The 24196-nt window shown below is 51.0% G+C and overlaps 1 protein-coding gene across 1 annotated transcript in view; it reads left to right on the forward strand.

Annotated features, from left to right (window-relative positions):
- The window catches only part of CAPN9 (calpain 9), a 39467-nt gene extending 24083 nt beyond the window's left edge, over positions 1-15384 (forward strand). The window contains exons 11-20 of the mRNA XM_019757380.2: positions 72-280; positions 2204-2240; positions 3274-3354; positions 5043-5100; positions 6583-6647; positions 7116-7184; positions 7496-7574; positions 9427-9543; positions 11944-12002; positions 14898-15384. Of these exons, the coding sequence (XP_019612939.2) occupies positions 72-280; positions 2204-2240; positions 3274-3354; positions 5043-5100; positions 6583-6647; positions 7116-7184; positions 7496-7574; positions 9427-9543; positions 11944-12002; positions 14898-14924 (801 nt within the window). The 3' untranslated portion in view covers positions 14925-15384. The remainder of the gene's footprint in view (positions 1-71; positions 281-2203; positions 2241-3273; positions 3355-5042; positions 5101-6582; positions 6648-7115; positions 7185-7495; positions 7575-9426; positions 9544-11943; positions 12003-14897) is intronic.
- Positions 15385-24196: the final 8812 nt, after the last annotated feature.

Below are 24196 nucleotides of genomic sequence, written 5' to 3' on the forward strand. Positions count from 1 at the left end.
CCAAACTGTGTCTAAATAGCCCAAAGCAGCAGCCGTCCCTGAGAACCCACCCCCTTCCTTTCCCATCACAGAGCCCAGACAGAGAGGGACACCTGGACAAAGACTTTTTCCGGTACCATGCCTCCCAGGCCAGGAGCAGAACGTTCATCAACCTGCGAGAGGTATCTGACCGCTTCAGGCTGCCCCCGGGCGAATACATCCTGATCCCCAGCACTTTTGAGCCCCATCAGGAAGCCGATTTCTGCCTGAGGATTTTTTCAGAGAAGAAAGCCATCACCCAGTGAGTAGCAGGTTCAAGAGCCCTTTTCATTCAGAGGCTCATTCACAGAGGAGTCACTGGGGAAGTGTTGGAGCCAGGACCCCACTGTCCGGTTTCCTGAGAAACCAGGCAGGAGAGTTTCCTAACCCATTTGCACGGCAGATGCATGTCCATTTGAGTTCTGCCCCTCCCCTCCCCTAAACAAACCACCAAATTGTGCTCACAAGATCCTGTTGGGTGGGGCTCTTCATTTCCCAGACCCTATTACCAAGAAGCTTCTGGAGTGGGGCCCCCTTTAGGGACGCTACACTCCTCTGTGCACAGCAAAGTGGGTGACTATGGCATGTATCAAGAATGACATGTCCTTTCAGTTCATTTAAAGAAACGCTGGCGAGTCTGCCTCCCATTGGACATACCTGACATGCTCCACCTCTTCTTTGCAATGTCTTAGCAAACTTATTTTGCATCAGTTACTTCTGTGGAAAAATTTCCCATTACCACCCACTCACCATTGGTTGCTCTGTGGCAGAGGGGAAAAAACCGTTCAGGACACAAGAACCCGTTTCTTTTCCCAGTGGAAACATATAGGGATCACAGAGACGGCTGATTCTCCGCTTAAGCCGCATCAGTCCCCAACGGAATTACCCCTGAGGTAACAGGCAGAGACAGTCATGCTGAGTGGCCCGCTCAGATTCTAGCTTGCGTCTGGTGGCGCAGAACCAACTGGCGGTGTGCATACAGACCGGTCTAAACCCCCAAGTCTGCTCGGCCTTCCCAAGTGGATTATAAAAGGCATGCTTCTTTATCAGTCAGCTGAATGAAAGCAATTGAATCTTTAATTTTAAAAACTCTGCTGGAAATCTGTCCACCAGTCTTCTCCCAGATACTAGTACAAGCTGAGTTGATTTACCAGGATCTATTCACACAAAAACACCCCAAGAGAGACCTCTGCAGATTGACCGCTCCCATGGGCAGCAGGAATGGGAGAGAGTGACTGCCAGGCTGTGCCAACCCTGCCCTTGGTGTCCTGTCCCTTTTGTGGGTGTGGTCAGAGACCTCAGCATTTACAGGCAGTTCACTCCACACTCAGGCCTGCCCTGAACAATACACTTCCGTCTGCGGTGACATCGAGCACCAGTCACTGTGGCTCCGGGACAGACGCCACACTGAACTCTAGTTCCACTGGTTTTCTTCTTGTGAGAGAGTCCAAAATAAGAAGAGAAATCCTCTGAAAGGTTCTGTTGTGTGATCCCCGGAGGGTGAGGAGGAAAGGGAGGACGACTCTGGCGCCATCCTAATATTTGCTTATCTGTATTTTCTTTGAGTTTTTAGCAGGTTTAAACCTTTGTCTAGTATTTTCCCTCTTTTCCCCAAACACAGTCTCCACCTGCAGTCAGGGATTGATGTCCCCAGGAAGGGGCCGTGTCAGGCGCACTCCTTTTGGATCTAACCCAAGTTGCTCCATAATCTTTAAAATTCCCCCACGAATGATTAACCGTCTGTAGCTGAGCGAGTGCCTCCAGAGACCATCATCTCCTTTAGAGATGGGCAGCTTTTGGGGGGCTGGGTGTGAGGAAACTTTTCGGCTTGTGGTTCCTCCGAGACGCTGCCGTCCTACGTAACGCTTCAATGCCCCTTGGTAACACACATCCAGAACGCAGGATGACTGCCCTTTATCTTTCTACTTCTCGAAGTTCAGATTGTACAGTTCTCTGTGGGTGACAGCCAAGCTGCCCCCTCTTATTTTCATGCTGGCCGGGGTCTGAGTGATGAAGGGACAGGGAGGTCAGCGTGTGGGTCTGCAGACCCTGTGAAATGCAGTCGTCACTGCAAAAGAAGAGCTTCAATGTGACACACCTGTCCAGTACCTCTCGGCCTTTTCGCACCGCACAGCCTAATGAGGAAGTTAATCCACAACTGGCAGCATGTTTTCTGCCCCCACAGGGACCTGGACGGAGATGTAGGCATTGACCTTCCTCAGGTGAGCCTTCTCATGTGACTGTGGTGGGTGGGACTCGGTGACTGTCCTGGAACCTGTCCTTCTAACCATAGCATCACATAAAACTCAGAAGTTCAGGGAATGGTTACCTGCGATCAGGTAAGCACCTTGATCTCCTGGAGAACAAGACCTCCTTTAACCCTTCAGGGCCCAACAGCACCGAGCGGGGAACCAGGTGGGTGCTGGGTAGAAAACTCTGGAGGGATCTCTGTGCTACTGACTGGCTCTGTCCCGAGAGACAGCTGCTGCTTCCCAAGGGCTGGAACATCTTTAAAATGTATTTGATTTAGAAGAAATTGATGAAAGAAAATGAGAGAGGCCGGTAGATTCTCCCACCATGGACTCGGAGGAGCGGGGGTGGGGACACACATCACTTCTCCCCTGTGCTGTGTTGTGGGAGCAGGGGCGGGCTTTAGACTTGTGTGGGGCTGTGCGACTTTCCAGCTAGGCAGCATGACACATCCCAAGTCAGCGGTGATCTGCTTGTAGAAGGGCACTTGCGGCTCGTCACTGCCCTGTCCAGCTGGCGGCTTATTAACAGAGCCAAGACCAAACCAAAGCAAAACAGGACAGTCACCCGAGATGTTTGCTGAGCTCTGTGCACACACCAGGCCCAGTGCTCCAAGCTAGAAACAGACTCCCGCCCTCAAAGACGGTGCCACCTAGGGACACAGATGGCTGAGCAACTTATTACAGTCAAGGGTGGTGAGTGGTAGGAGAGGATGGGGACAGCCTTGAGCACCCGCCTCTGTAAGGCGAGCAGGGCTCAGCGAGTCCCCTGACAAGGCCTTCAAGACGCTCCTTCCAAGGAGCCTGGACGGCACTGCTAATGCCACAGGCTGGCCACCTCCAAGCTCAGCAGAACCTCACATATGCCACCTGGCTGAGGGGTCCCGGCTTCTCCCTCAGTGGCACCCCCTTCTGGCTTGTCCTCTTTCTTGCAGTTTCTTTGGGAAAGCAAATGTCAAGTGTCTTTTCTGTGGGTCCAACTCGAGCTCCTCTGGTCTATCCTCAGCCTCGGAAGCCGAGTCCGCCAGGCCAGGAGACAGAGGACGAGCAGCAGTTCCGGGCCCTGTTTGCACGAGTCGCTGGGGAGGTGAGGTGCTGCTGTGGCTGCCAGGCCTGAACCCCTGTGCTGAGGGCTGCTGCCACGCAGGGCCGCAGTGACAGGAAGGCATGTCAGCAACCCTCCCAGAGGCGTGGTGCAGCTGGCAGCAGATTGAGAGTGGTCCCGGGGAGGCCCTGGTCACTGGGAGGCCCTAGTCACTGGGAGGTCCTACCGACAGCCCCCCAGCCTGCCCAGTGATGGGCATGGGCACCTAAGGCCTTGTCCAGGAGGCTCCTTTGAACTGTGGCCAGAAATCACTGTCCTCCTCATGCTGTCTTCCCCAGCCGGCCATGCTGCTGTTCGGGGAGCCTGCCATGAACACCAGGGCCATGGGGCTGACGTCAGGGAAGGACAGTGTGTCCCTTTGTCCCCAGAGAGGCTCCATTCCCATCTCTCTGCCTCTGTTTGCTTGATGGGGGCTCCCAACCCCTCCTGGCTTTCCCTGCCCCTGCTCAGGCCTTAGTCCTCCGAGAAGCTGCCCCATCCATGTGCCCTGGAAGCCTTCAATTGGCTGCCATAACTAAAATTAGCCCAGTAAATGGATTCATGGCAAGACGCTGATGACTGTATTAGCTTCCCACCCCTGACCAGACTCCTGAAAAGTAAAAGAGGAAGACACCTCAACCTGGACACACAGCCCTAATGGTGGGGTTCTAGGCACTGGAATAAACAGGCAGGTCAGGGAGGCTTGGGGGATGGTCTGGGGTGGAGAAAAGTGTGGACCCGTGGGGCTTTGTCCAAACCAGCAGAGTGGCCGACTGCAGCCTTGGACAGGCAAGCGGGTGGGGGTGGAAGAGAACAATTGGTTCCCAGCCTCGGGAGCCACCTGGAGGACTGGCCTGGGTCAGGAGGGACATGGGGAGTGGGGGGAGTAGAAGTTGCTGGAAATGGAGATCTGGGTTTGGAAGGTGAGAGTCATTCAGCCTTTGTTAATAGTTCCAGTCCAGTCCCGCTCTTCTTCCGACCAGCTGGGCGGCTTGCACATTTGGCCCCATCTCTCTTGCTTCCTCCGTTCAGTGGGGGCTTGGGCTATGTCAGTGATTCTTCACTGGGGCCAAACATCCCAAACCCCAACCCCCAGGCCTCAGAAGCCCCAGGGGTGGGACCTCGGCAGACATATGTGAAAATACCTCCACAGGCTATTTGCTGGTTTGCTTGTTCAGGCATCCAGGAGAATGCAGATTTCCTCATTGAGAGGCCTGGGGTGGGGTCTGAGACTGCATTTTTAATAGGCATCTAAGTGCAGTGGATGGTGGGAGTTAGTGAGATTTAGTGGAAATTCTTAGGTTAATGGTTCTGAAATTCACCCCTAGAGATTTTGAAAATAAGAGCCATACTCCCAGGTCTTCTGACTGAAATGGTGCCCAAGGTAAGCCCCTTGTGGCATTTTTAAAGTTCTCCAGGCGGTGCTGCTGTGCAGGGGCTGAGAGACTTGGGCCCTAAAGTCCCAAGAATCATCGAGATGTTTTAGCTCAGGGGCTGGGAGGCATGCCTGGCCGCCCAGTTTTCCTGGCCCTTTCAGGGTTGGGTCTTGCCAAGTCCCTGAGATGTGAGTGGGGCTGTAGCAGGCTCCTGAAGGCCCATGTGTCACTTGAGCCAAATCAACCTCAGAACTGAAAGAAACTCACCAAGAAGGTGCTGGGGGCCATACAAAGCAATTGTCTCCACTTCCACAGGACATGGAGGTGGCCCCAGAGGAACTTGAATATGTTTTGAATGCAGTGCTTCGAAAGAGTAAGTGCGCACACCTCCCAGCCACTGTCAAGGACCCCAGGGCTCCCAGGATGGGACACCTGCCAGGGGCGCTCCCCGCCTGGGTCTCCTCCACCTCCCTGCCTCCCCCTCCCTGCTCCTCAGAGTCACAGACCTGCTTCCCAGGACTGACATTAGATAAACTTTAAAATGGCTTCAGTTACTTATTTCCCGGTCACAAAAATGATGCAGGTCTGTGGTAGAAAATACTAAAAACTGGAGAAAAGCCTAGTGACAAAGAGGAAAATGACCCATCATCTCACTACCCATGAGTAACCACTGCTAACGTGTGTGTCTTCATGTATGCATGTAGTATGTGTCATCTATGTGTGTGTGTGTATATTTACCCACACATAATCGGTATTAAATTATAGATACAATTTTATATTTAAATACAACAACATTGAGATGTAATTCACATACTATACAATTCACTCATTAAAAGTACAGAATTCAGTGGGTTCTCGTATGTTCACAGAGGTGTGCAACCATCACCACAATCAACTTAGGACATTTTATCTCTACAGAAAGAAACTCTGTGCCCAGTCGCTCCCCGTTTCCCCCGGCCCCTGGCCACCACTCGTCTGTTTTCTGTCTGTATAGGTTTCCTTGTTCTCAACTTTTCATACAAAAGGGACCACTTAAGATGTGACCCCTTTGTGATTGGCCTCTTTCACTTCGCAGAGTGTGTTCAAGGTTCACTCACGGTGCCGCCTGTCCGTGCTGCTCCACGTTTCTTTCTGGCTGGATAACAGTCCATTGTACGACACACCGTGCTTTGCTCGTCCACGCCTCCCCTGGTGGGCACTGGTGCGGGCCGTTATGAATAATGCTGCCATGAGCATTCGAGCAGTTATCTGTGGGGACACGTTTTCATTTCTCTTGGGTATATAGCTAAGAGAACTGCTGGGCTACATGGTAACTGTACAGCTAATGTTTTAAAGAGCTTTCCGACTACTTTCCCAAGTCACTTTTGCATTTCCATTCAGTGTCTGAGTGTTCAAATTCTCCGATAATTTTAAATCCTCCCTTTTAAACTCAGTTTTTATGAGCATTTCTCCAGATCATTAAATATGCTTCAAAACCATGATCCTTAAGGATTATGACATAACATAACCTAACTTAGTGTCCATACTCTTCCACTGGTCATTTATATCATTTCTAAGTTTTTGCCATTATAAATAACCTGATGATAAAAATCTTAATTGGTAATTCTTTGGTTAGGATTCATAAATTAGGATAAATGGATGGAAGGATATTCTCATTTTTAAGGCTTTTTTCCTATTTTGCAAATTTTCCTCCCAAAAGGCCATGTCAATTTCTACTCTCATCCGCCTCCTAAGAGAGTGACCACGTCATCACCCTCACCAGCCCAGATCTAACCACACTGTGGGGCTTTCAGCAGATGAGAATAGGCTTACTTTGTCAGGGTCAACTGAATTCTGCATTCATGTGTGATTTCAGAAAAGGACATCAAATTCGAGAAGCTGAGCCTGATTTCCTGTAAAAACATCATTTCTCTAATGGACGTATCCTTCCAAATACATGGGCAGAAATAGATTCTAAGTGTTTGTAGTGCACACCTTCCTAGAACGTGGCACTCTTACCCAGCAGAAGGTCTTTTTCTTGGGGAATAAACAAAGCCTGGGAGACACCTGCCTCTGGGATTGGAACAGAGGCAAGAGCCATGGACTGTCTGGGGTGGCATGGGGAATATTTCTGAAAGGACTTGGGGAACTTTGGAGTCCTGTCCAAGGGAATGAAGAAGTTGTGCATTTTTTTGAACCTTTTGGTGCCACCGCCATCTCACCTCTGCCACGGCCCCTCTTCAGAGATTCATGGGCCAATAATGCAACCCCTCCCGCGGAGCCCGGAACTTGTTCCCCATGACCCCATGCCAGCCCACTGCCTCTCCCCTCCCACATCCCAGGCAGGAGGTCCCGTGAGGAGCCTTGGGCTGAAACGCGCTCACGTCTTCCTTAACGCGCTGGGCACAGACCAGTGGCAACGGGAAGCTAGAGTTTGATGAATTCAAAGTGTTCTGGGACAAACTGAAGACGTGGATGGTATGTATCTGGCCAGCGCATGCATCTGGAGGCTCGGACAGGCCCAGGACAGAAGGGACTTTAAAAGGCCCAAGTGCTGCCAGCTGGAGGATTTGTTTAGAAAGGGCAAAGTGGGGAGGTCACGGTGGAATCCTGGAACTCACTTCTGGTGCTTACGGAGGGCCTGCCCCAAGCACTGCCTCTGGGCCCTTGGGGCGACGTGGGGGAATCTCTGGTCCCCTCCACCCCTCCCCCACCCCCGTGCTGGTGGTCCCCCAGTTACGCCTGTCGGTGAGCTCCTGGTCCCCACGGCCTTGGGTCTCCTCCCACAGGACCTTTTCCGGCAGTTTGATGTCGACAAATCTGGCACCATGTCTTCCTACGAGCTGCGGTCCGCGCTGAAAGCCGCAGGTAAAGAAGAGCCTGGAATGTCAGGCTCGGGCTGACTGTGCCAGCTGCTGTCTGGGTGGCCCCTCGCTTCTCACGCCCAAGGAGGTGGCGGGTCTTTGACTTGAGTCTTCTTCAGGGCCCAGAACCTTTAGTGACAGAGCCAGGCCTCAGACTCAGGACTCTCACACATGCGAGGCCTGTTTTGAACCATGGTGCAATACTGGCAGGAATCCTTAAAACACATCCACCAAGGATGAAACTAGCCTGACCCCGAGGCTTCCCAGCCTCTGGCCAAGCAGTTACGTGAGAGCCGGTGGTGGCAAGCCGCCGTGCTTCCAAACCTGCAGCTTCTGCTTTCAGATGGCGATGCTCACCGATGAGGCAGAGCAAGCCCATCTGTGTTCTGAGTTGGGAAGAGCTCACAGAGCTCACGTCCCGTCTGCTACCTGTGGCTTTGTCGCTGGCTTTGTTACCCCAAGGCTCAATCCCAACCACATGATTCAGTTATATTTATACCTGTCTCCCTGCGTGAAGGGTAGGTTCCAGGTGGCGTTCCTAGCTCCCCAGCAGTCATTGCCATGGCAACCCGAGTCTCTGGGGCTCAGCTGCCCTCTGCATGTAGCTGTGGATTGGACAGCCACTATGGCTTCATAAACATACCCAGGCCCTGCCAAGGCTTGTAATCTGGTTCCCTCCCAGGGAAAGCAAGTATCTGGAGACACTGTCAGCTTCATGGTCTCATAAAGGAACACAGTGCATAAAATCAGGACCATCTGGGGTCTGATGTGAGGGAGGAGGAAACCAGACTAGCTATAAATCAATGCCACAGATGATATTTTCTTAGGGGCTGGAGACCTCGTTTCCAGGGCAGGAGGACAGAGCAGGGGACAAAGGGAGCCCTTTGGGGGAAGGGGTGTGACCACGTCTTTTCCATCCTAACTTGGGGAAAAGAGGAGGAGAGCTGGTGCCAAGGTCCTGGGCATTGCCAGCAGCCAGCCCCCCACCCCTACCCCACCATTCCATGCAGGCTCCAGAAGCTGCTCTGCCTCTGGTTGGCCTCCTGTCTGGAGTAGGGCTGAGGAGGCAGGAAGACCCAAGTGAACTTGGTAGCAATACTTCCAACATTCTCTGGAAAGTGAGCACGCACGCAGCCTGAATGAGAGGGGGCCAAAGTCATCCAACTGCCTGGTCCGGCCGGTTAGAACGCAAAGCATTAAATATTGGATCAGAAAGGAACTGTACCTCATCTCAATCTTCATTCAACCAATGGGGAAACCGAAGGCTGGAGAAGGGAAGGAAACCGCCTGTGGCCTGAGCAGCTCCAGGCTCAAACGCAAATCCCACCCTGGCCTGGCGTTCCCGGTCTGTCACCCACTGTGGGCAGCAGCACGCCTGCTGAGAAGCACAGCCTCTAGAACCCCCAACACCTTTAGATTGAAACACCCTTGAGATATATCCACTTATTGCAGGTGTCATGGCTGGAACCCTCCCGGGCCCGGCAGAAGCCGGAAGCGGGCTCGGACATGGAAGTAAAGGAGAGGCTAGTGAGGAATGAAGTGGCACTCGGACAATGTCCACTGTTAAGTTCCCCCAAGTGAGGCTTCCTGAAAAGTCCCTGAGACACGATGGGTGATGTAGGCATCAAAACCAAGACCATGAATGAACTCATTAAACACAGAAGCCACAGCTGTGAATTTACCTGCACCACCACGCCCAACACAGACACACTCTGTCACACCACATTCAAACTGAGGACAGAGCGCCCTCTGGGTCTGGGAGCTCCTTTTCATTGCTTTGCCCCTCAGCTGGCTGGTGCTCTCCCGAGGGGCCCCTTGGGATTCAGCCATGCTGTCTCCTCTTGCTTCCCCACCAGGCTTTCAGCTGAGCAGTCACCTCCTGCAGCTGATCGTCCTCAGGTTTGCAGACGAGGAGCTCCAACTGTGCTTTGACGACTTCCTCAACTGCCTGGTCCGGCTGGAGAACGCCAGCCGTGAGTGCTCGGTGGGGCTGCGGTGGGGCTGCGGTGGGGTGCACGTCCTCAGCCCCAGGGGAGAATCCACCTCCCCCAGCCACCTTCCAGGAGTGTGTAAGAAACAACCTGCCAAAGTTATGGCAAAGGCAGGCCACAGAGAGCCGTTGTCAGATCTCTGTGATGAGTGTGGGTAGCTGAGGGGCGGGAAAGTGTGCATCTTCTCAGCACTGCCTCAGTTATAATAGTGGTTCTCTAGACAGACATCCAGTGTCTTGGTGGGAGGGTGACAGAGCCCCTGCCTCATGTCTGAGAAAGGATGAATTTCCGGTCAAATCCCCTCACAGCACTCAGAGTCGGAGGGGTCTCTCCCCACCCCCTCTACACCCGCCTGTGTGTCCTGTAAGCCCTAGACGCTGACCTGGTTACCTTGAGCAAGATTTGTTACCCTGACAAAGGAGAGAGATTGTGTGTAGGTGGTCCTTAGAGTTTGAAGTTTACTATCATATTGTCCCAAAGCTGAAACTGAATGAAGTGTGTCCGGGGGCCTGTCACTCAGCACCAGGGCAGCTGCCATGGGGTGCTGTCTGTGCAGGGGACAGTGCCCCATGCCCCTGAGGGGGCCCATGCTTGCTATAACACCCTGGTGTCACCACCTGGAGTCTTCATAACTTTTGAACAAGGGGTCTGTATTCCATTTTGTACGGGGCCATGCAAATTATGGAGCCAGTCCTGTGGGCATTTCCTCAGGTATGTTTGCTGGGGGACCTCTGGCACTTGCTAAGCCCCGGCAGGGTCTGTGCTTCAGGGTTCCGAGCTGCTAGCACTCCCTGGGGACCCATGTCATCATTTCCTGGCAGCAGGTCTTCATGGACTGGAAGCTCTGGGAGGGCCTTCCTTAGTGGGCAGTGGGCCACACGTGTCCACTGCCACTGCTGATCTGGGAGAGGCGAGCAGGCCTGAAGGGCACTGGGTGTCTAGCCCGGAGGCTGGGCTTCCTCCAGGTGTTGCCAGCAGTTAGAAACGCGTTTTACAGAGACCCTCTGGAAAGTCATCAGACCTACGGTGGTCAAACCTGGCCTAGAAATTAGGAGATGTGACGGCGTCTCTCCCAACTGCCCTTTTCCTTTCTAAATCCCCTCAGACGCAAGCTTTCCATGGGGTGTTCAGCTTGTTCTCGTAACCCAGGAACACTGGGGAGAAGGTGCTTCAGGCTTCACCTACCTGGGATCCTCATGTTAGATTCATCACCTGGAGAACTTTTAAAAATACCAGGGCTCGGGCTTTGCCCCAGGATTGTTTTAACTTTTTCTTCCAGAAATGTTTAGTCATATTCTGCAGCATGTAGAATAATAATCAGTCCCCATGCGCCCTCTGCCAGCGCATCTCAAACTTTGCCACGTATTACAGTCCCTGGGGGAGCTTCAAAATTTGATGACCAGGCTGCTCAGTAGACCGACTAAATTAGAACCAAGGGGAAAGGGGGACACACAGCGTCAGTACTGAGACATTCCCAGGTAGCTCCAGCCTCCACAATTATGATCTTGTAATCTTTTTCATATGTTCCCCTGACAGACACATTTTCCCCCTGAATAATAATTCATAATAGTAACAGATCTCAGAAATTCAGTCCTTTCGTCTGTAAGTACCTCTAACAGACAGACTTGTTTTTCGCATAATCGTCATCCCTTTCCACAGCGCACAGAATCCTCAGTAGGTCCTTCACTTCATCTAAGACCTGGCCCAGACCCGGTCCTCCAGGTCCTCTTCCCACATTGGCTGGGTCAGATCTCTCTGCGCTTCACTTCTGGGTTCTGTCTCCTTTGTTCTATGACAGCCCCTCCCGCTTTCTGTTGTGTTTCTAAAGCTGGCACAGTGGCGTCCAGGGGAAGCCAAGGTTGACTGGCCTCACCCTTCGACTGAGATTGGAGAGAATGGTCACTTTCTCAGGTTATTCGGGGCGTAGACCCAGCGTCCCTCTCCGACAGGCCTCCTATGGGTGGGAGCACCAGCAGTGCTCACCTCCTCATAAGGGACCAGTACGCTTTCAAGACTCACACAGAGGCTATGCACCTGTGCTTTTCCTCTGGGAAGCAGGGCCGTGGGTTGCAAGGGGCCTGTAGCCCAAAAGAGCTAAGGTGGGGAGATGGTTTAGATCCAGGAGCTGGCTGGATATTGTCGATGGCACGTGCCACCCCGTGCTCAGGCCACTGGTTTCCACCATCACAGGAATTTAAGAGCTTTCACCCTTTGCGGGGAATCCCAGTGAGTGTGGCCAGTGCCCCAGAAGGCCCTTGCTGGCCACCAGGTGGAGCAGCACCCCCACAGGCCTCATGGAATGCCCCTGGGTTGTGGGGAACTAGCTGAGCCTGTGGAGGAGCTGTCCCTGCAGTGACGCCATTGTCTTGTGTCTCCCCTCAGGGGTGTTCCAGGCTCTCAGTACGAAGAACAAGGAGTTCATTCATCTCAACATAAATGAGGTATGACCAAGCCAGACCCTCCACGCAGGGACCCAGCCAGGGCTAAGCGAATCCACACCCATAAACGTCTACTGAACACATGACTACATGCGAGGGTAACATTTAGCCGTGGGGGTGACAACAGTAAAATTGCTAATATTTTTGGTGTAGTATGCATTAGCAGTCAATATATAATCCTTACAATCATCTTATGAGTTGGGGACTAACAATATCCCCATTTTGCAGAGGTGGAAACTGAGGCACAGAGAGATTAACCACCTGGAACTGAGTGAGCAAGCAAACCCTGCCTTCTCCTTGTCCACTTTCTGCCATATGGAATCCTCAACCTACCTGCCTGCTGGATTCCAATTTGTTCACTGCCTCTTGCTCACGCTGTCCTCTGGAACTCAAGATTCTTGGGGGGGGGGGGTGCGTGTATGTGCACATATCCATGCACACACCTCAAAAATCCTGAGAAATACACAACTTTTAAGAGAAAGCTGATCACAGCAAAAATGATGGAGGGGAGAGTATGATCCAAGTTCCAGAGGCTTGGAAGAGGCGACTCAGGTGTGGATAGCCCTCTCCCCTGCCCAGGTGTGAATAGCCCTCTCCCCTGCCCAGGTGAGGACAGCCCCCTCCCCTGCCCAGCGTGTTCCCAGGACCAGCACATGGGCACCATCTAGGGGAGTTCATTAGAAATGCAGTGCCCTGTGGTGGTTATACACAATAATACTGTGATAAATTTCAAAGTTGCTAAGAAACTAGATCTTAACTGTTCTCGCTACAAAAAAGAAATGATAATCATGTGACATGATGGATAATCATGTGACATGATGTTAGCTAGTGCCACAGTGGTAATCACATTGCGGGATATAAATGTATCAAATCAACCCGCTGCCTCTTCACCTTCAGCAGTTACATGTCAATCTCTGTTGATGGACAGGAACAGAGAAGTGCAGAGTACCAGGCCAACTCCAGACCTACTGGGTCCTGTCTCACGTTAGCAGGATCCCCAGTGAGTCCTAAACACCTAAAGGTTGAGGACTTGGTGAGACAGAGTCCTGCCCGAAGGCAGGGGGTCACTCGGGACGCTTTCCTTCCACAGTTCCTGTGATTTCTATTTCCATGTTTTCCTTTCTGTCCATATGTCTTTCTGGCCAGCTCTGCTCTCCCTGGACCCAGCGGTACAGAGCCAGGTGGACAGCGTCCCCTTCCCCACCTCTGAGCTCTTTGACCTCCCACCCATTTCCATGCTCACATCACACACGTCGTCTCATTTCCAGTCATTAGTAACTTAGGATTTGGGTACCATTTATTGACTATTCTGAAATAAAGAGGTTGATGACAGCATGTCTTAGACAGCGAATGGCCCTGCTGCCCCCACCCCCCGTGTTCTGATTTGGTCAATCCACCTGCTCTGTGCCTCAGTTTCACCATTTGCAGAAAGAGATCTAAGCCTTAATCTTACACCAAAAGTTTGCTTTATAGTAATATCATATAATTTGGCAATTTATTATGTTGAGTCGTCACTACTGTTCCCATGTGCGTATCCCAGACCCCTGGGTGTATTATAATCACACTGAGAGCAGACACTGTGCATGCTCCTTTCCTGGTATTCTCTTTCACCTTTAGCATGGATCACACATTCCATTAACATAACTTCTCTGATCGGTAACTATATAAAACACCCCAGGATTCCAAAGAAAGATGTGCCTATTCAAACTAGTCTCTTACAAAAACAAGAGGAACCCCTGGACCCACCTTTATTTCTCATTTACTTCACGGTTGTGCCACTAATAAGCATGAAAAAAAAGTGTGACTGTGCCACCTGTCTGTGCACAGTGCACAGGGAGAGCAGGTGGGCTTGGTAGTCAATAGACTCTTCACCAAAGGCCCAAAGTACCAGAACCTGGAGAAAGCATCCCATTGCTTCAGGTCCAAGGTGTTACTTCCAACCCAAGTGCGCACAGGTGTGGGGGCTGCAATGAGAGTCTTTCTCCTGCCCCCGTTGCCTCAACAGACCCAAGTCATTCAGTGTAAGCGCTTGCCCCTGGCCCATAGCTAACACCCCCCAAGACAACAGGACACATGAGTCCTCTCCCCTTTAACCTGCTGCCATCCTAACTCCAGCTGCATGTTAGCGTTTCCTGGGGAGATTTTAAGCCCCAATGGCTCGGCCATGCCCCAGACCAATTAAATCCAAATCTTGGGGGGGAAAGGGAGCCAGACACTGATATTTTAAAAATTCCCCTCATAAGTCCAGTGTGCGGCCAAGTTCAAGAGTCACTGTTTTAAACACCCCACCCCACCCCACCTAGGAAACACTCTGGGTCCGTGTGTCTTCCTCCATCCAACTGCCTGCCATGACCCAGGCCTTGGCTTAGGCTGTGCTCAGGAGGGCAGAGAGGAGAGGAAAAACCATCTCCCATCACCATGGTCCCCCAAGTCACCATGTGACGAGAGGATTGAGGGAGGGGGGCACAGGGCGGACGAGAGCTGGACGAGCTCTGTGCTGCTTCTCCATGTTTCTGTCTCCAGCAGCCTCTGTGATGGAGGGTCACCTCTCTCCTCAAGGCCAGGGGACCCCTCATCAAGAGGAGAAGGCGCTGTATGCCGCCCTGCCTGTGGTGCCTTGGGAAGGCTGTCTGCTTCCGCAGGGAGAAAGCACGTTTCCTCTCTCTCTCCGCCATCCGCACTTGACTTGTGCTTGCTCAGAAAGGGTTCAGGAAGTCCGGAAAACTTCAAGTGCTGAGAATTAATTTTTTAAAAAATATTTCATGTTGAGGCGGAAGTCCATGTTTTCAGGCAAAATGATCAGATGGCATAGGTCCTGAGACATAAACCGGGACCATTCCTGAGGTCAGTGGGGAATAGAGGGGAAATCAGCCCCTCTCTCTCTCTCTCCCTTCCCAGTTCATCAGCCTGACAATGAACATTTGAGGTTTCCCGGTGGGACACAGCCCGCCCAGCTGAGAGCTGACTTCTGACCGTGAACTTCAGAGCGTCCCCTGGCTGGAGCTGGCATGCCCATGGCTCTCACCCCTTCTGCTGCCCTCTCCTCCCTCCAGCCCCCACATCATACTGATCTGGGAAGAATGAAATGGGCTCAGCTGTGCTCTCTGATTTTATGCTACTTTTTGTAAAGTCACTGCCCTGAGATGGCTGATACCACCACCTGTGCCTTACGTCTAGGTCCAGGCATCTCGAGCAAGTCCTTCTTCTTCCCCCACCTCCTCCTATTACTCATTATTCCAAGTTCTAGTGCACAGAACCATGGCTTGTGTAGCTTCTATCATTGTACTCCAGCGTCCTGTACAGAACAGTGGTTTTATAAATGTGGCTGTGGCCCAAGATGACAAGGGAAGGGCGGGGGGTCATCATTAAAGCATTTTTTCCATCACCAGGATGTCTCCTTACTGGAACAAACATCAGGGGATCCTGGGTGCTCACTGCTAAGAGTGGGAAAGCATGGAACTGTCTACTCCCTCCTCTGAGAGCTGGCAACTCAGACAGTCTCTGTCCAGTCCAGACGGTGTTTGTGCCCACGGTATTGGGGACAGAAAAGCCAAAGCAAGGTTGTTTCTCCCCAAGGAGTCCAGATCCCGGTCAGACGTGTGTCATTTCTCTCCACCACGATGGGAACGGAGGGCAGGGAGAGGCCGTGCACTCGCAACCCCCAGACACTGAACAGGAAATCCCACCCAGCTGGAACGATGGGAAATAACATGATAAGATGTCAGCTCCATGACTGCTCGGCCCCATTTTCTTATTAATACACTGTGACAGATGAGTGGCGGGGAGGGGTGTGCAGAGAGCGAAGGAGGGCCCATGGTGGTCACGAAGGTGAAGTGAGAAGTGGAGCTGCACCGAAACGCTGTCCCCTGACTCGTAGCTAAGGTGCCGCTGCAGCATGGTCTCCTCCCTCACTTCCCCGCCCTTCTCTGAGCTCACCCAGCAATGGCTGCGTGATGGCAGCTCTGTGTGATCACCATGTTTTCTAGTTTCCCTATTTCTGTATTGACATCTTGGGGCCTTGCTGACCCTGGAGGGACTGCCCCGCTCAGGCTTGTCAATTCCTAGAGATAGGAAACACCTTGCTTGCAACACCTTTCACACCACACCACCTCTGCCATCGTCCCCAAGCTCCGGGCTTCTCTCTCCCCACCCGAGTCACGCAGGGCAGATACCAGACAATCAGGGCAGCCCTGTGGCCCAGAGCCCTGACGTAATTCACACCAGCCTGTCCTCAGCCTGCTGACCCTGCCTCGCCTGTCCTCACCATGGAAACCACACTAAAGGCTCTGGCCCACATTCTCCCCTGGCTCCCCACCCACCCTGCCCCAGTGCCTCCCCTGTGGCCCTGTGTGGTGTGGCATACCCCCTCCTCTTGGGGGATGGATAAACAAAATTCCTCCAGTGGACTTTTTGTAAGCATTGTAAAATAAACTGCTGATATATGCTTATTCCATTTTCCATTTACATAAAACTCCTAGAAAATGGAAATCTACAAAGAACCGAAAGCAGACCAGCGGTTGCCTAGGATGGAAGTAGGAGTGGGGATTCCCTGCCAACAGCAGGAGGGAACTTTTTTGGGGGATAGAAAGTTCTAAAAATAGATTGTGGTGATGATTACACAACACTATAAATTTACTATAAGGTATGAAAAGCATTTGTACACTTACAGTGAGTGTGTTTTGAGTATTTAAATTATACCTTAATAAAGCCATTAATAAAAAGTACATGATCTATGAGATAAGAGGCAAAAGTAGAAATATGGGAGAAAATAAGTAGCTAAATAATAGTGAATTAATCAATGTCTACCTTAGCAACTGTTTTTTGTTAAATCCGTCAAATTGATAATCCACATTTATGGTTTTTTCTTAGTTTCAAAATTAATTGCTATGTTCCCTCCTCTCTTATGGGCCAAGAGTTCTTATTTAGGGGGGAGCCATCAACTCAACAAAGCACAATTTGAGCTGAGCTTCAGCACATCTAAGTGGGTCTATCAATTTTCAATTATTTCCTAATAAAAACATCAGCTTGGTTGGGTGGGACACGTACATACTAGACAAGCCGTGCTCCCTCCCTGACCACAGGGGTGATATTCAAACATTTAACAACCACGTGGACATTCGGTCCGGCCACTGTGTTCAGTGGATCCAGCCTCATTTGCCCACCTGGACCTTCGATTGGACATTTAAATTATTGAACTGACAGTATGTTCTTGACCTCCAGGGTCTGTACCTAGGGAGGGCCAGCGGAGGCCAGAGGCCCGACTGCTCATCCAGGCCCAGACAAGAACTTCTCCTGGGAATTACACTGAAGAGAAGGTCGCTTCCTGATTTTATCCTCCTTTTTCAAAATAACAGTTATACTTTATAAATAGCTTGTTTGATATTCAGATAATCTTTCAAGTTCCTATAAAACACATTTTAAAACAACCCAGACCGAGGCGAATTGAACACAATACCAGCTGCTTCCTGTTGGAGCAAAAGCTGGACAGAGACAGGAAGTGGCGTCCTTCCCGATTTGAGATTCGATGATGCTGCAAAATGCCCTGAAAACTGAAAACTATTCTTACAATAGTCTAGGTGACTAATGACACATTTAAAAAATCTCCTCCCCTGTACATTTTGAAGGGAGAGGAAAGCTTTGAGCTTAAGGAATGGTGTTCCTACGTGGGCTTCAGGTTCTGAGGAGAGGACGGACATAATTGTGCTGTGTGGACGTCCTCCTTGGTCAGTGGTTGCCTGTTCACCCAACCAGCTTAGCAGCAAAGGGCGGCCATTAACTATCTGTGTATCTTAACTTTCCTAATTTTCCTAGAAGCAAACTATAAAATAAATGATCAATTGAAATGTGTGTATGTGATGGCAGCTTTGACATGTAACATTGTAAGTCCTCAATGAAGGACAATATAAAGGGGAAATTTCTCTAAATGAAGCCATTCATGAGCCCTGAGCTCTAACAGGGTGGGGCAGCCTGTGGGCCAGGAGTGGCCACTCCTCCAGCCCCATGCCCTCAGGCAGCACAGATGACCCACTTTCCCTAGCTCTCCCCACAGGGCTGTCTAGAGCCTGACATCAATCACAGTCCTGTGGTCACATCTAAGAGCCTGCACCTGACCCAGGGAGTGGCCACCTTCCCCACAAGTCCTCAGACCAAATCCCCAGGCCTTACCAGGAGGGGCCACAGGCTGACAGGCACCTTTATCTGAACTGTGGAGACCCCTGGCTCCCCTCCTCCATGCCCCCCACCCCCTCCTCTGCACTCCCACCCCCCTCCCTTTCACCCCCCAACCTCCCTTTGTCCCCAGCCTCCTCTGTTCCCCCCACCCCCCTCCCCCAGCCCCACCCCCTCCTCCCCGCCTGTCCTCGCAGAGCCATGCAGTGCACTGAGGCCCAGGACTTCAGAAAGCACCAGAGCATGTGACTGGTTGGCAGGGTTTCCGAGGTCCTTGGTGCCAGCTCAGTTCAGTTCAGTGCACTGGAGCATTTGTAGTAACAAAGCACCATTCTGCTGAGAGCCAAGGCCACTGCTAAGTGCCAGTGTCGTGGCACCACAGCTGTGAAGTGACAGTAGGCTGTGCTTGCTACTGAAACCCACCTGGGGCGCTTTCCCAGTCCCAGAGGGCCTTCTGAAAGGGGAGAGGGCTGGCGGAGAAAGGGGAGAGAAAAAGAGAAGAAGGAAGCGGGAGGAGAGATGAGGGAGAGGTAACAGGAGGGGGAGGGGGAAGGGTGATTCTCCTTGGTACCTGAATGGCACCTCTGGATGGGACGACAGGGTCCAGTGACGCTCCTGAGGAGGGAAGTTTGCTGTTCATCACAGCAAAACTCTGCTGTAGCCGCTCCCTTTCCACATGGAGCAAATGACCTATCACTTACCGGAAATGGCATTGGACTTAGAGTCTGGAGACCTGTATTCTGGTTTGGAATTTACTTCCGGCCAGCTGTGTGACCTGACCCATATCACGTGACTTCTCTGGACTGTGTTATACTGTGCAGTTAGGATTCCTTCTCTACCCCTGAGACCTTGAAGGCAGTCAAGTGTGGCTCAGGTGTGTCCCCTGGGCTGGATGCAAGGGCTATGGCAGGTGACAGAGGTGGGCCGGCCAATCTGGGAAGTCATGATCTGATACCCTGACCGAGCTCTGGGTCCTGAGAATGAGGCCATCGAGAGGGTTCTCTGGATGCCACACCAGGACCTGGCCTCTAGGAAATTGTTCTCCATCCCTTTCAGCATCTCAACAGCTCAGCTGTGCCTCCTGCTCCACTCACCAGAATTCAGCTCACACACATGCTCCTTGCTTTCTCTCTAATCCCTCACGCTTGATCTGCTAGGTTCTAAAAAGGCCACCTAGACAGTCTCCCCACGGTCACTTCTCACACGACAGGAGCCGGCATCGCCCCCCCCACCCTGCCTGCCCCACTGCTGTGCTGACACCTCTGTTGGGAAGGTGCCAGCTCCGGGCGACATTCATCCTGCGGGAGGTCTCTGCGGCCCTGGCCCCTCCTGGCCTCGGCCTCCTGCGCTCTTCCCCTGCCTTCCTTCCACTCTGGACAGCCTCATTCTCATGCTCTTCTCCCTCTGTTGGCCTTCATCTCACTCTGTACACTCCTGTATTTTGCATACTTGTGGCTTCAGTTGCCACCTCTATGTCACTGACTCCCTGCCTGTGCTCCCTGCCTCCCGGGCTCTGTGACAACACGGTGGAGAACTGTCTGCCTCCGCCTGTGCACGGCCCCGTGCCTCCCACAAGCACCTCCCGTTTTGCCGTCTATGAATCTTACCTACTCACCCAGCCACACTGCGATGGGTGCTCTGTAACCCTCCTGCTAAAATGTCACCGTGCTGCCACATCACTGCTCCCGGGAAGACACCCAGCGCTCCATGCAGCCCTGGTCAGCCCTGAGCGTGTTCTTGGCTGTGTGTCTGTTGCCCTTCAGGACGCAGCCCGGAGCGGTTGGCCTTGTGGAATCACAGCACTGCCTCCACTGGGCTCTACTCCTGCCCCACTGCAGGTGTCCCCTGTAGACTGGGAGCAACCTGATGGCAGGACAAGGTCGTCACACCCACCTCTGTGTGTCCCAAGTGCCGGCACAGCTTCTGGCCCAGGGGGAGGCCCAGTTAATGTCTGTGGAGCACGAGCGTGGAGAACGAGGAAGCCGACCCAGACACACATCCTTCTGAGCGCTTGGTCCCTGGAACGGTCAGAATAGGCTTGCCTTATGTTAGATACGTGGAGGCCACACACAGAACCCCTGTTTGCTGACTGGCCACATGGCTCTGCCACAGCTCACTGGGCACCAGGATGGCGTGTGCCTCCCACAGAGGAAGGTCCAAGCATGCCCCTCCTTCTCGGAAGCAAGAGCACTACGGTGAGGACCTCTGATAGAAAACAGCACGAAACAAAGAATTCTAAACAAAAGAGTCTTAGAGCAGTTCATGGAAAGGCCCACTGTACTCAGTAATCAGAACTTTTTAAAGATCACCCTGTCTAAGCCGCATTTGGTTGGTTGAAGGTCCCTGGAAAAGTCAGAAACTGGGACTGAGATTCCCACAGGAATCCTATACCATGTTTACTTTCATGTATTAGTGCATTTCGTAGGAATATATAAAAATCAATTCATTTTTTGCAAAACTAATATTTTTTTTGCTGGTAATTGGTCACAAAAACAAACTTTTCTACAAAAACAGACCTTCCCTCAGCTGATATCAGAGCTACATAGGACTGTGAATGGCGTCATGTCGCCGAGTGTACACATAGCAATAACCCACACAGCCCTTGCAGAGAGGCTCCAAGGCCTGTTGCAAGCCCCGGAAATCCTAAAAACCACCCAATGTTTATTAAGCCTCTATATGTTTTTATTATATTATTGTACTTATTATAAAGTGTTTAGAGATGAAAATATAAAGAATGAGGTTGAAAACGATTATCCCAAATATCATCATCCAAATAAAAATAATTTTTTTACTTTATTTTATAGTGTTAAAATGTATGAAACACAAAATTCAGCATTTTAACCATTCCTAAGTGTGCAGGTCAGGGCATTAAGTGCATTCTCACTGTTGGGCAGGCCCCCCCCCACCTCCTCCAGGACTCCTCTAGCACCCCACCAGAAATGGGGCGCTCGTTAAACACTGGCTCCCCTGCCCTTGCCCAGCCCCGGGAAGCTCTCTTATACTTCCTGTCTTTGTGAACTGGCTTGTTCTAGGCACATCAGAGAAGTGGAACAACACAATTCTTGTGCTTTTGCGTCTGGCTTATTTCACTTAGCACTGTGTTTGCAAGGTTCATCCAAGTTGTCCTGGGTCAGAATGTCTTTCCTTTTTGTGGTTCAAGATGCCATCGTGCCACATTTTCTTTATCCATTCTCCTGTTGACAGAGACTTGTATTGTTTCCATCTGTGGCCTTTGTAAATGCTCATAAATATCTGATTGGGTCCCGCCTTCAGGTCTGTGGGGTCTGTCCCCAGAGAGGAGTCGCTGGGTTCTGCGGTAACTCAATACTTAACTTTTTGAGGAAACCTGTTTTCCACAGTGGCTGCACCATTTACATTCCCAACACACAGCGGTTCCCATTTCTGCACGTCCTCACCAACACTTGTAATATTACATTTTTATGTTTTTGAAGATAGCCATCCCAGCTGATGTGAAGATTTAGGGACAATTGCTGAGAAATTGAGTCAAGGGGATTTAATTAATCAACAATTTTTCTCATATTTATAAAAGCTTACTTGCAACTTTTTTCCTGTTGCTTTTTAAATTGAAATCCGTTTCCAAGAAAATTGCCACCGTTTTCTGGAGTCTTCGATTTCCCACGATGGCAGCTCCATTGGGATTCTACAAAAAGCTCTTGCCTCCTTTGTTCTTGAAGGTGCCCACGCTGTCACTGAGAAATTTTGGAGGCTGAGAAGCCACCAGCCCTCAGGCTTCCTTTGCTTAAACACAGCTGGAGCTGGCTAACTATTTGCACTTCAGCAAGAACGTCACTAGATTTGCAAACCTTTAGAAATCAAGACCAAGTCTGAGTAGAGTTTTTTCCCCAGACCCTCCTGAGGTTGAATGTTTAGACTCCTTCTAAGAATTGTCAGTGTTTCTCCCTGAATGCAGGGACTGAAAGCATCCCAGGACATCCTAGGACTAAGTCTCGGACCTTGGACCGTGGTTCTGATGCTTCGGCAAACACCCTTTTCACACAGTCAGTAACAGAGCCATAGACAGGCATTATTAACCGAGAGTCTCTCCTTGACCAAACTCTGATCAGGCTCCTTGGGTCTCCTTCCCAACCAGGCTTTGGCTTCGAGTTTCTGTGTTCATCTCAGCATTGTCCAATTTTAGCAAGAATCTTGCTAAGTCAGTTTAGCCAGAATTCCCCACCTTTGCAACCTGATTGGGTTTTTCAGCCCCACCACCCGCCAGGTGATGTCTGATCACCTCACCTGCCTTAGGCAAGAATCCCATTGGGTCAGTTGAACCAGAATCCTTCCTGCCCCCTCTTAGGAAGTCCCATCCACTGATCCCCACCTCTCCTTGGCTGTAATTCCCCGCTTTTCTGGTTGTATTCAGTTGAGCCCATCCCCTCGCCCCTACTGTAGTGTCTGTACACCTACCACAATGGGCCTGAAGAAAGTCTGCCTGGGCGTCATCACCAAGTGTCACAAGTAACTTTTCTTTAACATGATCTCCCCCTGCCTTTCATCCCCTGCTCCTGAGTCGCAGGGTATTTATTTCTCACACTAAAAATTTTCTAAAACAAACTGAACCACAGACACACATTGTCCAATGTATTTTTGTTGCCATGGTGATGAAATAAATAAATGGAGATTTGTGGAGGCTCGTATATGAATTGGAACAATATCTATAGCCACCATGTATTAAATCACTTAGAAAGAAGCTACAAGACATTGTGTGTCTATTAAATCATGGAAAATGAAATGTGCACTTGAAAAATAAGCCTTTCACCAAGATAAATGAGATCATTTTTTTGGAAAGAGCTCTAGGAGTGGAGGAGTTAAAAGTGACAGGTGAAGATGTTAAAAAGCCAAGGCCAAGGTTTCCTAGTACGTTCTGCAGGGTGTGGGGTTGCTTTTCATCACCAAGGAGGAAGAAGGCGAAGCATAGAGCAGTTTATTCCTCCGTCTCTCTCCCCTCACATTCTGACACTCCGGGCACTGCCCAGCATCTTGCTGATGATGCAGCCCAGACGAAGGAAAACCAACCGATGCCTCATCGCCCCGCTCCCTACATCCAGGAACCGTAATGATGTCTTTGGGAACGGGTGGAAACATCCAGAGAAGGATGGCTTATTAGTGTCTCCACAACTGTGTGGAATAACATGGCAGGCCAGCCTAGAGCTTGATGGAGGAGGGAAAATGGCAGACGTCATCACAGGACAGAGGAAGCAGAGGTGGCTGACGTGAGAGCAGCACGTCAGAGGGATATGGTACCACTGACAAAATGGGTAAATTGGGATGAGGAGCCTGTTTCCATCTGAGATTTGAGGTAATCATGGGATATAAATGTGGAAACACCCGACAGGAAATGGGAATGTGGGAGTGGATTCACAGTGAGATTACAGAGCTGGTGTCCTGAATTTAAAAGGTACCAATTCCGACAAGCCACTGAAAAATCAAGCACTTATAAGAAGATGAGTGTAAAAAGAGAATGCCTAAGGGGATAAAACCTTAAAGGAGCCTGAAGTTAAGACATAGAAAGAAGGAGAAATGGGGTGGGGGGGGAGATGGTTAGAGAGAAACGAGAAGGTTTTGGGGGTGAAGAAGGGAGGAATTTGAATCCTGGTCTGTTCGAATCTAAAGTCTGTGTTTTCCCCACCATAACTTCCAGATCAAAATGCAACCCCTCCTCTTCCTGGGGTCTAAAGTCTTCTAGAAGTGGAAAAAACCTCCAGGTCTTCAGAAGGAGAGTTTGAGTCAAGGTCGCAGCATCACAGCAAGAAGGGGCGCAGGCCAATAGTTAAGGCTCAGAGGATGGCAGCTACTCCACTCCCAGGTCAAGGTTGCACAGCTGGAGGTGTGAATTTGGGGTTCACCCTGGTGTCTCCGGGGCGAGAGGCCAGGCTCTGTCCACAGTCCTGTGCCACCAGAAGGAGGCGTTTTGAAGAAGAGAAGACCATTTGGTACTAAAAGGTGAGAGAGGCTTTGAAATGCTGCCAAAGATTCTGCCTGTGCTGTGTGGACGAGGGCAGGAA

The sequence above is a fragment of the Rhinolophus sinicus genome, linkage group LG12, assembly GCF_036562045.2.
Source record: "Rhinolophus sinicus isolate RSC01 linkage group LG12, ASM3656204v1, whole genome shotgun sequence".
Classification (NCBI taxonomy): domain Eukaryota; kingdom Metazoa; phylum Chordata; class Mammalia; order Chiroptera; family Rhinolophidae; genus Rhinolophus; species Rhinolophus sinicus.